Source organism: Pelodiscus sinensis, chromosome 14, assembly GCF_049634645.1.
Source record: "Pelodiscus sinensis isolate JC-2024 chromosome 14, ASM4963464v1, whole genome shotgun sequence".
Classification (NCBI taxonomy): domain Eukaryota; kingdom Metazoa; phylum Chordata; order Testudines; family Trionychidae; genus Pelodiscus; species Pelodiscus sinensis.
In genome coordinates, this window is record NC_134724.1 from 38568630 (window position 1) to 38582600 (window position 13971).

Sequence of the window (13971 nt, forward strand, 5' to 3'; positions counted from 1 at the left end):
TAGCTAGAATGTTGCTACTTTCCTCCTACATGAAGAAAATATGTCTACAACAAACATAAATTAGTGAAAAACAGTAGTTTGAGTGATAAGCACAGATGTGATAGCTTTTGTATAAATCAGATCCATATATACCTAGCAAGGGAACACTAAAAATAGCTCATCAGAGCTTGACTGGATTTAGGGTCTTTTGGGGGCACTAAAATATTTAAAGATGTTTCTTGTGAAAATCTCCCAAAAGGAGTCCAAATTAAGATGTAATTTTTGATTTTTCTCTCATATAGCATGAAGCTCTTATGTAAACGCGGTGGGTCCTGAGTTTTGTCGGATTTGTTTGCCTCAGAAGCTCACAGCAGCCCTCAATTCTGGCACCATGTCTAGGGCATTAGTTTGCTGTCATCATTGGCAAGCGGATTGTAAAAGGGGAGAATAAACTCCACTATCCTTTCTCCTGAGTAGCAATGGGGAAGTGGGTGTTATGGGGAACCCGGGCCCACCCTCTACATCGGGTTCCAGCCCAGGGTCCTATAATAGCACCTGCTATAAGAGAGCACCAAGACCCCTGGGCTACTTCCCCCACACCTTCCCCAGCACCTTCCTTTTCTTCGGCTCGTTATCCTAGGCTATGTCTAAACTATATTCCTCTTCGGAAAGAGGAATGTAAATGAGCCTGATCGAAAATGCAAATGAAGCGCAGATTTACAAATCTCATGCTTCATTTGCATAATTACATGAGAGCTTTTTCGAAAAGAGTTTTTGAAAAAGAAACCGCAGTCTAGACGGGGTTCTTTTATTTAAAAAAAAAAAAACTTTTTCGAAGAAACCCGTACTCATTTTTTCAGGAGTATGGGTTCTTTCAAAAAAGGTTTTGTTTTGTTTTGTTTCTTTCGAAAGAACAGCACCTAGACTGTGTTTTCTTTTTCGAAAAAGTGCTCTCATGCGATTATGCAAACGAAGAACAAGATTTGTAAATCCATGCTTCATTTGCATTTTCAGTCGGGCTCCTTTACATTCCTCTTTCGGAAGAGGAATATAGTTTAGACGTGCCCCTAGTGTCCACGTGCTGACTGTTTCCCTTTTTACCTCCAGCAGTGCATTCCTCCATCCTCTTCTGCTACACATGCCCACCACCAACTGCAATCAAGTTCCTTTTATACCCTTTCTTAACTGGTTTCCCTAATTAACCGCAGGTGTCCTAATCAAGCCTGGTCAATTAGCCCCATAGTTCAACTGTCCCTCTTTGCCTCTACTGGTTCTAGACCAACCCCTCCCTGTTACCATGTCAACAGAGATCTCCTCATTTTGAGGCTAATATACCTCCCAAACTCCAATAGGACTACTTTTTTATAACCTTCTGCTCTGATCCTGTCACAAGGGTAAGTTCTATTGAAAATATGCCTTAAATCTCCATGAGTCACTTCTAAACTGTGAGAAGTTGACCAAATTGCCATATTAGCTCAATAAACAAGAAGAAAAATCCCACAAGCTTTTCATGGTAAAATGGATAAAGAGAAAGTTAATACTCTGTACCATCACTTTAACATTTTTCCATTTAAAAAGCATTGGGACAGGGTTATTTACTTGCAGTACCTTTAAATCTCATCATATAATAGTTGTGTCTTAGTAGTGCAATTTGGCACATTACTTTGTGATGAGTTGTTTTGCCTTTACTAGACATAAGGGCTTGGAAGTTATGTGAGAAGTCCTCTTAATTTATGCAGGTCACTGAACAGTCCACTGATCTCGTCATTAAAGAAAAGATAGGATAAGTAGGATATTGGCTCAGTCATGCAGAAGTCTATTCAGAAATACCACGGATCAAAAGCATTGTTCATCTAAAGTATGTGTGTTCATGTTTGGTATCGTAAGTCTCCTGGGTTGAGGTTTACCTTTGGTGTCGACACCCGCGCGTCCAGACTATTGCGCTGAGCTGACAAACAGCTGATCAGCTGTTTGTCGGCTCAGCGCGGCAGCCATGTAAATTTAAATGAAGTGGCGATTATTTAAATCACCGCTTCATTTTACTATGTCGGGTAGCCTAATCTACATGCCTCTGGTGACAGAGGCATGTAGTCTAGACGTAACCTTAGTAGCAGATAGCTGTCCCTGTCTCCACCCCTGCCCTTTTCTGGCCCAATGGAGTTATTGCTGTCTCTGTCCCCATCTATGTCCCCCCTTACTGTCCCCCTGTGGTCATTTTGCATACAACTGCCCCTCCTGCCAGACCGCTCCCTTTCCATTTTATGAGAAACAAACCATTATTCTTGCACAATGAAACACTGATCCTGCTTTAAGATATAAGAGGAAGCTGCATACCAAATTTGGCAGCCCTATCTCTTGCTGTTTATGAGGGGTTCTTGAACAAACAGATCCACAAAGAGATATAGTAAAATTGGCAATCCCTGATTCAAGTAATTACCCAACCTTGACCAGGCTTAGATGGACAAGAGTGCTGATTAATCTTCGGTGTTATAGCTGCAGACAGAGCAATGCTTCTTGTCAGGAAATCATATTGACAGCCAGGAACATGTTATAGTTATTGACTAAAACAAGAAAACATTTATGGCCTTTATTTTCACCATTGCTGCATTAAAAATGTAGTGAACCACCACCCTTAAAAAAATTTTAAAGCAAGAAGTTGAAGTGAAATATGCCTTAATACTTCAGCATTAACTTGCAGAAGACTGCATATTTTTCTTTTGATATACGTAAGAACGGCCATACTGGGTCAGACTGAAGGTCCATCTAACCCAGTATTCTCTCTTCTGACAGTGGCCAATGCCAGGTCCACAAGAGTCAATGAATGGGAGAGAGAATTTTTAAATGACCCAGCCCGTCGCCCATTCTCAGCTTCTGACAAACAGAGGCTTGGGACACCATCCCTGCCCATACTGGCTAATAGCCATTGATAGACTTGTTCTTCATGAATTTATCTAGCTCATTTTTTTAACCCTGTTATATTCTTGGACTTCACAACATCTCTGGCAAAGAGTTCCATAGGCTGACTATGCATTGTGTAAATAAATACTTCCTTTTGTTTGTTTTAAACTTGCTACCTATTCATTTCATTTGGTGACCCCTAATTCTTGTGTTAAGGGAAGGAGTAAATAACTCTTCTTTATTCACTTTCTCCACACCAGTCATGATTTATAGACACCTATCGTATTTCCCCTCGATGCCTCTTTTCTAAGCTGAAAAGTCCCAGTCTTATTTATCTCTCCTCGTACAGCAGCCATTCCATACCCCTATTCATTTTTGTTACCCTTTTCTGAACTTTGTATATAGATATTGTGACAAATCTCCTATTCAAACATGATAGGTCCTGTGCTTTCATACAGATTGCTTGCCTCAGAGACTCACAACAGTCCTCAATTTAGGTACCATACCTAGGGCATCAGCTTGCTGTTTTTGTTAAGCTACTGTCATCACTGGCCAGAGGGAAACCAAATTCTACAGTCTTGGTGGATCTCCCCCCCCCCCCCCCAAAAAAAAGATATAGGGCTGGGTAAACCCCTTTCTTTCCCCAGCTAGTCTTTTCCCCAAGTGGAAATGTAGAAGTGGGTGGTAGGTGGAGCCCAGGCTCACCCTCTACTCCAGATTCCAGCCCAGAACCCTGTAAAAGCAGCTGCCTATAAATGTCTCCAACACCAGCTGTGAGACAGCTATAAAACCCCTGGGCTACTTCCTCATACCTTTCCTAGCATCTTCCTTAGGCTCTTCTTCCTAGTATCCGCTTGTGGTTACTCGTCCTAGATCCGTGGTCATCAACCCATCAATCACGATGGACTGGTCAATCAGGAGGGATCGACCAGTCGAGTGCGAGGTGTTTGGGGCCCCTCCAATTCCCCCCACCCTCAAGAAGCCCCACTACCCTACCTCCGAAAATGGAGGTAGTGCCGGCTTCCTACAGGGTGAAGGGAAGTCTGGCAGCTGCGCGCCACTTCCTGGGGGTGGGTGGGAGAGGGGAAGGGAGACGTGCACCAGGGCTCCCCTCCTCTGCGGGGGAGGGGGGAGGAGTCCTGGGGGGAAATGCGTGCTGAGGCTTTCCTCCTTTGCAGGGGAGGGGGCAGGAGTCCCAGAAGGAGGCTCTTGCCGGAGCTTCTCTTCTCTGGGGAGGGGGGGGGGAAGGCACGTGCCAAGGATTTCCTGCCCCAGCTAACACCCTGCCCCCTGTTCCCACCGGCACTCTGCTTCCACTGGCACCCTGTCTCCTGCCCCCGCAGACATCCTGTCCCCACCCCAGCACCCTGTCCCTTGCCTCCACTGATACCCTGTCCTCTGCCCCAGGCCCTTTCCCCGGAACCCAGTGGTCCTTTGTCCCTTTCCCCAGCCCCCTGTCCCTTGCCCCAGCACCCATTGGCACCCTACCCAGCACCCTATTCCCTGTCCCAGTACCCCCTGGCACCCTTACCCAATACCATGTCCTCTATTCCCACCAGCACAGTTGGGGCCACATTAGTGAGGCTTTTGGGGGTTTTGGAGGAGTTTTTATTTTGCATCTCACTTGTGTGGCCCCAACTGACTTTTCTGTGGGTCAATGACCCCTGACTTAAAACGGGTTCTCTGCCCTTCTCATAAATAAAGACAATGCAGAAACTTTTTGTGTTTGACATAGTATTTTATTTAAAAATTAAGCCTGGCCAACAAACCTCCAATTGGGGTCAAGCCCCCATCTGTCCACAGCATCATAACATGCCTGCACTCCCCCTTCCCCCAGACCCTCGAGCTGAACCTATCATAAACTGGAACCCCCTGCCCTGAGCCTCTCACATACCCTAACCCAAATTCCTGCACCCTTGTATCCACAAGCATGTAGCTTGCTTAGTCCGCTAACCCTGCATGTGACCCCAACACTGCCCAGCCTGAAGCCTCCTCCCTGACTAGTGTCCCCTTCTCCACCTCCTGCTGCATCCATATTTCCTCCCTGAGCTTGCATCTCTCACCCTTTCCCACACCCAAATCCCTCATTCCCACCCCAGAGCCTACACATCCTATCTCAACCCAGCTAGGGTAAGGCTAGAATGCAGGAGTTTTTCAGGATTCCGGAGCTATCCCAGAAAAACTCTTCTGCATCCAGGGATGCGTTTGTTCTTCTGCTTTTTTTAGTGGAAGGGCAAACGTGCTCTTTCGGTAACCCCTATATTCCTCTTTCCACGAGGAATAAGGGGGCTTCCAAAAGAAGGGTTTTTTCTGACATTTGGTCCAGTCTAGACAGGCCAAATATTGAAAAAACCTCTTCCTACAGAAGAATTGGGAAAAAAGCAGCAGTATAAGGGTTGGGGATAGCAAGTGATGGAGAGGAGGAAAATAGAGAGGAAGGGGCGGAGCGGTAGATCTTGGCTTGTTCTGTCATTTAAAAAGTGATCTTGGATGTTAAAAGGTTGGAGACCACTGTCCTAGATCCTCTGCAGAGTGCCCTCTGTCCTCCCAGCTCTCCATGTGGTAAATAACTGCAGAGAAGCTCTTCGTAATCAGTCTCAACTGGTTCTTTAATTGGCCCCAGATGTTTCAACTAGCCTTGGCTTACTTGACTCTGGAAGCCCTCTTAATTTGCACCAGGTGCTTAATTGCCCTGATAGATTCTGGCACATTCTCTCTGATTCTTGTCACAATATATAGTGGTATTTTCAAAAGTAAAAGCCAGTTGCTCACATTTCCTGGTTCCATATTTGTACTGGGAAACAACTTTAATTACGGGTCAGAATGTTTCTGATGTAGCTCCCCTGTCATAAATGCAGATTAAAAACCAGATTATTGGTTTAAAACAAACACCAAGAAGTATTCCCCCCCCCAAAAAAAAACCCCACAGTTAACCTGTGGAATGCCTTGCCAGAAGGTTTTGTTAAGGTCAACACTACAACAATTTTAAAAAGGACTGGATAAATTAATGGAAGATTGGTCCATTGAAAGTTAATATCCAGAATGGGCTGGGATGGCATCCCTAGCTGCTGTTTAACAGAAGCTGGGAATGGGCAACAGGATGGATCACTCGATGGCCTGTTCTGTTCATTCCCTCTGGAGCACCTGGCTTTGGCCGCTGTTGGAAGACTGGATAGTGGGCTATCTTTGGTTCAGACTCTGTATGGTGGTTCATATGTTCTTATACAGCAAGGAAAAATTTAACCAAGCTTATGTTTATAGTTGGTGCAATGATCCAGTAAGTATCTCAACTTTGTATTGTAGCCAGAACAAAATAAATTAAAAAGAAAATTCTGTGATGGGATGCACATTCAAATTATATTTTCTCTTTGGCTTTAAATAGAATGAATGCCGCATGTTTCGTGTTCAGTTTGGTGGAAATTCAAAAGAGCATGCACTGGAACACTGCTATAATTGTGTGCAGAAACTTGCAGACTACGTAACAGTTCAGACAACAGATGAACAAAGCCGAGAGCTGCATCAAGGTCCTAATCAGCTGGCTAACAGTGAAAGTCAAGTGAAGGACTCTGAACAAAATACATCAGTGCTGCATGGAGTAAGTCGGTAGAGTGTGGAGGGGGAGGGAAACGATAAAAATAATGGTTACCCACTTTAAAGTGCCACATGTAGACTCCTTTAGAGCAGTGTTTTTCAACCTTTTTTCATTCGAGGACCCCTAAAAATTTAAATTGAAGGTGCAAACCACTTCGGAAATCTTAGACAGTCTGTAGATCCCCAGGTGTCCATGGACCACAGGATGAAAGTCACTGTTTAAGGCTCTCAGCTTCAATGTGTAGACTGAAAAGAATAAGCACCGGCTCCTCACTGCGGAGAGCAGGAGCCAGGACACATGGGAAGTTAGCTTTCAAGTAGTTCTGCATACCAACTCCCGCAGAGCCATCTGCTCTCTGCACTGATGCCTCTATATCAGAGGCATAAGTAGGAGGTGAGGGGGAAAAGGTGGAAGCTAGTGCTTGTGGGGAGCCAGCTTAAAAGTCAGAGCCCTGCAAGCACCGGCTGCTGCCTGTCCCTCTGTGTGTAAACGTGTAACTGCTGATTGGGAGCTGCTCAAAGTAAGCCCCTCTTGCCCTCGCCCTAATCCCACCACAAAGCCAGAGCTCCCTCATACATCCCAAAGCTTTCATTCTCAGCCCCACCCCAGAGCCGACACTCTTAGTAGTCAAATTATGTTGGGTCGTAGGCAGCAACAACTTTCTTCCATTGGGTCATGAGAAAAAAAGTGATCTTTATGATAATTGGTTAACTGGTGCCCAGGTGATCCTTATGGTAACTGGTTAACTGGTGCCCAGGAGCAGCCTCCAGGGCAGGCCAGGAGCTGTGAGCCCCACAGAGCTGGCAGTCCTGCGGAACCAGGAGTAGCAGCCCCACAGAGGCGGCAGCCCTGCAGGCTGAGGGCTGTTCCAGCCAGAGTGGAGTGGCCCGGGCCCACAGAATCCTGCTTAGTCACTTCACTGGCTAAACTTAATGTTTAACTGGTTAACTGATTAAACTGGATTTTACATCTCTAGTAAGAACTTGGTGGGGCCTGGGACTGAAGCCAAAGTCTGAGGGTTTCAGCCCTGAATGGCAGGTCTTAGATCAGAGCCATGCAAAATACAGCTAGCCAAGCCACTGGATCCAGCCCGCAGCCCAGTGGGAGCCTCAAGTGGGCTCCCTGCCTGCCCCATCCCTTACACTGCCCAGAGTGTCCAGTTGTGTGGGGCCAATGACCTTCTCTGAATACTGCTATGAGTCAGAAGGAGAAGCTTTATGGGCTGCTCCCCTTCAGAGCTTATGGTGCTCAACGCAGGACATGATCCCCGCAGCCGGCCAGTCTCAGCAGCATGCAGTAGGCACTGTGCCTACCTGGGGGACTTGCTGAGCTGCTGACTAGGAGCTGCCTAGGTAAGCGCCTTCCAACCAGACCTTGAACCTGGGACTCCAACCCCTCCCTCTTCTCAACCTTTTGTCCCCCTTTCTGCATCCCAATCTCCTGCCCCAGGTCACAACTCCTTAGAATCATAGAATCCTAGAGCTAGAAGAGACCTCAGAAGGTCATCAAATCCAAATCCCTGCCCAAAGCAGAACCAACCCCAACTAAACCATCCCAGCCAGGGCTTTGTCAAAGTTGGACTTAAAAACCTCTAGGGATGGAGATTCCACCACCTCCCTAGGGAACCCATCCCAGTGCTTCACCACCTTCCTAGGGAGATAGTTTTTCCTAATATCCAACGTAGACCTACCCTACTGTAACTTAAGACCATTGCTCCTTTTTCTGCCATCTATCACTACTGAGAACAGCTTTTCTCCATCCTCTTTGGAACCTCCCTTCAGGAAGTTGAAGGCTGCTATCAAATCCCCCCCTCACTTTTCTCTTCTGCAGACTAAACAAGCCCAAATCCTTTAACTTCTCCTTGTAGGTCATGTGCTCCAGTCCCCTAATCATTTTGGTTGCTCTCTGCTGGACCCTTTCCAGTACATCCTATAGCGGTGGACCCAGAACTAGACGCAGTACTCCAGGGGTATGTCTACACTACAAAGTTAGTTCGAACTAACGGACTTCTCTTAGAGGAGAATCCATTGATAGAGATTCTCTAAGCTGTAGTCAGAAAGAGAGGAAGGGAGAGGACAAATCATGGGCCAGAGCAGACAAACAACTGCATATAAAGGAATCCAATGCATCAGGGAAGGGCAGACAATAAGTAGTGGCAATTTTTTAAAGTGCTTCTACACAAATACTAGGAGTCTGACTAATAAGATGGGTGAACTAGAGTACCTCGTATTAAAGGAGGAGATTGATATAATAGGCATCACTGAAACCTAGTGGAATGAGGAAAATCTGTGGGACACAATCATACCGGGATATAAAATATATAGAAAGGATAGAGCAGGCCGGGTGGGTGGCGGAGTGGCACTGTATGTGAAAGATAATGTAGAATCAAATTAAATAAAAATATTAAATGAATCAACATATTAAATGAATATTAAATAAATATTAAACAAATATTAAATGAATCCATGAGGAGTAACGGTAGTTCGAACTAGGAAGCCTAGTTCGAACTACCTAGTTCATGCCGCGTGTAGCCGCGCAGCACGGGGTTTGAACGAGCGGGGATTTAAAAATGGCGGCGCCCCGCTTATGCAAATGAAGCCCGGGAAATTCAAATCCCAGGCTTCATTTGCAATTGCGATATGCCTACATTACCCCGCTAGTTCGAACTAGCGGGGTAGTGTAGACATACCCTTAGAGACTTTGCATGGGGGAATGGGGCATGCCCGCTTCCCTGCCTTCAAAGCTGGCGCCTTGTGCTGCAAACCTATGCCAGTCCATGGTCTGCATGCTGACTTCTTTTTGTTTTTTGGTGGAAAGACACTTATTGGAGAAGTGTCGCATCTGCGGGTCCTTCTGTCCCAGAATTATTTTTAAAAGGGAATTCGGCTCTGGACGTTACTGATGGAATCCATGCTAGGTCCACAAGACCAGCAGTCAGACTTGGCACTGAGCACTGGTGTGTCAGTGCACAGCGCCCTTCTGGCATTGACTTCTTGGCAGCGTTCGTCACCACCAGCCATGACGAAGCGCCCAAATGAGTTGGGCAGGGATAAGTCCCTTGGCCCTTGTAAAGACAAGGGGGAAAAAGGTGACCAGTCAGCTGACAGGTCGCAGGAGAAGGCCAGGCAGCTCTGAGCTCCCCCACTTGGTCACTATCCTTGGTGCTAGAGGTCTGTCTCCCCTCCATTTCGGAGTCCTTCCAGGCCAGGATATCTGAACCATGGTGGTACTTCCACCCCCAGCACTATCTGGAACTCAGCATAGAGGGAAGCCGCAGTATGATCCTCGGTCACCAAGCACTTCCAAGTCCTGCTTATCTCAGTCTGAGAGGAGCAGGTCATGAAGCGCCCTGCCCTGCGCCATCTTTTCACCATCCTTCCCTGTCCCTCCTTTAGGGACCCTTCTCACAAGCACCTCCTCACACAGGAGTTAACTCAGTTGCTCCAGATAGGAATGGGAGAGTGCATACCACCTGGTTTAGAAAACAGGGGCTTCTACTCCTGCTATTTCTTGATTTCCAAGGTCAAAGGGGGCCTGTGGCCCATACCTGACTTGCAGTATTTGGTCCATCTCAAGTTCCACATGGTCTCCCTAGCCTCCCTCATCCCCGAGTTGGATCCGAGGATATGCTGCTCTCGACCTCAAGGATGTGTACTTTCACATTGCAATCTTCGAGGGTCACAGATGGCAATGGCACCCAGGGTTTTCATCAAGTGCATGTTAGTGGTAGTACCATACGTGAGGCACCAGGGTATGCAGGTATACCCTTACCTGGACAACTGGCTCATCAAGGGTTCCTCGAGGATCAAGGCCCAGTGCAATGTGGATCTCCTTCTGGACATGTGCCACTGCCTTGGCCTCCTAATAGATTAAAAAAGTCTTAGTGCTGACTCAAAGTATAGAGTTCATTGGTGCTATCTTGGACTCCACTCAGGCCAGGGCATTGTTTTCTCAAGAAAGGTTTGAAGCGACCCTCCTGCATCAACTTGCTCACACGCCCACAACCAGGGTGAGGGTATGTCTGCAGATTCTGAGGCACATGGCAGCCTGCATATGTCATACCCCTGGCCAGGCTCAGGATGAGACCCCTCCAGCTGTGACTAGTGTCTGTATATGCTCCAGCCAGACATTCACTGGAAAGGGTGGTGACAGTTCTGAATCACATCTTGCAGACTCTAGAGTGGTGGACCATGAAAGAACGTGTCATGTCCAGGATTCCCTTCCACCAGCAACTGCACTTGAAGAAGCAAATTCCTGATGCTTCCAATCATGAAGTGGGGCTCACAAGGGTACCCTTTGGACCGAAGGACAGTGGTCCATAGAAGAGGCAATGCTTCACATAAACAACAGGGAGCTCAGGGCGATCAGAAATTGTGCGTGGTATTTCTTCCTCACTTCTCAGGCAGGTGGTACATGTCCTCATTGACAATATGGCCACCATATACTATATCAACAGGCCTTGCCTGATCCTCAGAGCTCAGCAAGGAAGCAATGTGCCTCTCGGAATTCTTTGCTCCCCATAGTGCAGTGTTGGAGGCAGATTGCCTTCCTGGAATGTGGTACACAGTTGTGCACTGTCTCAGCAGAAAATTCCCCTCTCGCCATAAGCGGGCTCTTCACCCCAAGGTGGTTACTTCTCTCTTCTGTGAGTGGGGCTCTCCCCAGTGGACCTCTTCGTGACAAAAGAGAATGCAAGATGCAGCAGATTTTGCTCCCAGTTTGGTCTCAGGTGGAGTTCCCTTCCAGATGCCTTCCTGTTTCAGTGGTCAGAGGGCCTCCTCTACACCGTACCTCCATCTCCCCTCGTTGGCAGAGTCTTGCAAAAAATCAGGAGGTTCGGGTGATGTTCAGAGAGTCCTCCTCAAGAGTAGGAAGCCCTCGATACATTCTGCTTACATAGCGAAGTGGACATGTTTCTCAGCATGGGCACAGCAGTGGCATGCTGTCCCATCTGAATCTTCTCTTCAGGAGATTCTTAACTACCTGCTCCACTTGAAGCAGCAATGGCTAGTCCTAGCCACAGTCAGGGTACATCTGACCATCATGTCCACATTTCATCCGCCCATTTGAGGTCGCTCTGTCTTTTCGCATGACATTACATCCTGGTTCCTGAAGGACCTAGAAAGACACTTCCCTCAAACCCAGGATCCTCTCCCACAGTGGAACCTGAACCTGGTCTTGGCAAGGCTCAGGGGTCCATTGTTTGAGCCTCTTGTCATGTGCCTCCTTTCATTGCTCTCTTTTAAAGTAGCTTTCCTGGTGGCGATTACATTGGCTAGAAGAGTGTCTGAGCTCTGTGCTATGACCTCAGAGCCTCGTACACATGGTTCTTCAAGGACAAGGTCCAACTTCGACCTCATCCGGCTTTCCTTCCCAAAGTGGTCTCCGGCTTCCACTTGGATCAGGACATTTTTCTGTCAGTCTTTTACCCTAAGCCTCGTGCAGATGGCGAGAAGAGATGTCTCTACATGCTGGACGTCCAGAGACCGCTGGCATTCTTCTTAGAAAGAACAAAGCCCTTCTACAAGCCCACACAGCTCTGCGTGGCCTATGCAAAGTGGGAGCCCCAATATCCTCCCAGAGGCTCTCCAAATGGATCACCTTTTGTATCCGTATGTGCTGTGAGTTGGCAAGGGCCCGGCAGCCAGCGTTGATCCAGGCCCCCTGCTAGAATTCAAGCTTCTTCACAAGCCTTTCTTGCTCATTTCCCGATCCAGGATATTGGCCAAGCAGCAACATAGTTGTCAGTCCATACTTTCACATCACACTATGCCATCACACAGCAAGCTAGGGAAGGTACTGCATTCAACAGAGCTGTACTGCAGTCTGCATATCCTTAACTCTTACCCACCTCTGCAAACTCTGCTTGCAGTCACCTATGTTGAATGAATACAAGCAAGCACTTGAAGAAGAAAAGACAGTTACCTGTTCTGTAACTGGTGTTCTTTGAGATGTTTTACTCATGTCCATTCAACTTCCCGCTTTCCTCCCTTTTTGGAGCTCTGGCAAGAAGAAACTTACTGAGGCAGAGGACAGGGAGTATCCTATAGTGTGTGGCATATGCACACCAGTCCAGGGCTGCTGGAACCGTGCCCACTACAGGTACTGGGTAGGGGAAAACTTCTGGCTCTGGTATATGTGGCGGGCACACACATTTCTTCTTCGAGTGATGTCCCCGTGGGTGCTCCACTACAGGTGTCGGGCTCGTCCCGGCGCCGCAAACTGGAAATTTCTTAGTAGCAGTAGCCCCCTCCGGAGGACCGCGCATGCGCAGAGTGTCCCGTGGCGTTCGCGCCTTTTCTGCGTCGCGCGGTCCGACCCGCCAGTTCCTCCTAACCGTCCACGGCCGCAGACGGATTTGGAACACGCTCCTCTCCTGAGGAGAAATCGTATAGTTAAAAATTAGACATATGTTCTGTTGTTTTTCCCCAGTTAGCCCCTTCCTAACTTAGTCAGTTATATATCGTTCATTAGTTAGAGTAGTTAATTGTTAAAAAAAAAAAAAACTGTTATTTCATTTCCCCGTTATAATTCTGGGGGTACACTCCAACAACCAGTCATGCCCGGTTCTCCCGGGTTTAAGAAATGTGCCTCATGCGGAGAGGCTATGCCCGTGTCTGATGGCCACTCCCGCTGCATTCGCTGCCTAGGGGAGGGCCACATTCCTCAGAAGTGTGGCCATTGCGCCAAGCTAATGGCGCGCACAAGGCGCGATAGAGAAATGCGCCTTAAAATGCTGCTCTTCAATAAGGCTCTCCAGCCGCCGTCGACAACGGCACCGTTGGCGCATGACCGCGCCCAAGCTAAGACGGCACCGGTGGCCAGCCCGGCACCGAAGCCTAAACAGGCACCGAAGCCTAAGCCGCAACAGCCAAAGGCACCGGATACGGCACCGAGAAAACACTCGGCACCCAGGTCACATCCAAAACCTAGTGACGCAGCTATTCCTCTCACTCAGGGCACGTCGGCACCGCACCGACCAACCGCTGGACGTGGAGGAGCCGTCCCCGTCTCTTGTTTCGGCACCGGCTCCGACGACCCTACAGCCTCACGTTTCTGGAGAAGAGGTGCCTCCACCTTCCCCATCTCCTGCGCCTCGATCACCACGCCTTCCAGGAGAAGTTTCCGATGTGGCCTCGCTTGTCTCTATTCCAGATAGCCCGGTCCCCCATGCTTCCAGGGCGGTACCGACTAAGGCGCAAAGGAAGACGCATCATCCCCGCACGCCTTCTCCAGGCTCAGATAGGGCAGCCTTCTCCCCGGGACCACGATTTCACCACCTCAAAGACGGCGGAGCCACTATCACGAGTACTCTCCTACACGCCGTTACTACAGATCCCCGAGGAGGTCCATTACACCGCCTCACTATCACCGCTCATACTACTCGAGATTGCCGTATCGTTATTCATACCGCTCTCGTTCCCCACGATCGCCTACTCGCTCCCGCTACTATCGCCAGAGGAGCACGCTTTCCTATTCTCCACAATATTCACATCGTGGGT

General features: G+C 48.0%; 1 protein-coding gene across 1 annotated transcript in view; it reads left to right on the forward strand.

The window, feature by feature from the left end:
- Positions 1-13971, forward strand: part of REC114 (REC114 meiotic recombination protein) — a 111061-nt gene that overhangs the window by 71495 nt on the left and 25595 nt on the right. Inside the window, exon 4 of the mRNA XM_075897569.1 lies at positions 6260-6472. Within this exon, the coding sequence (XP_075753684.1) occupies positions 6260-6472 (213 nt within the window). The remainder of the gene's footprint in view (positions 1-6259; positions 6473-13971) is intronic.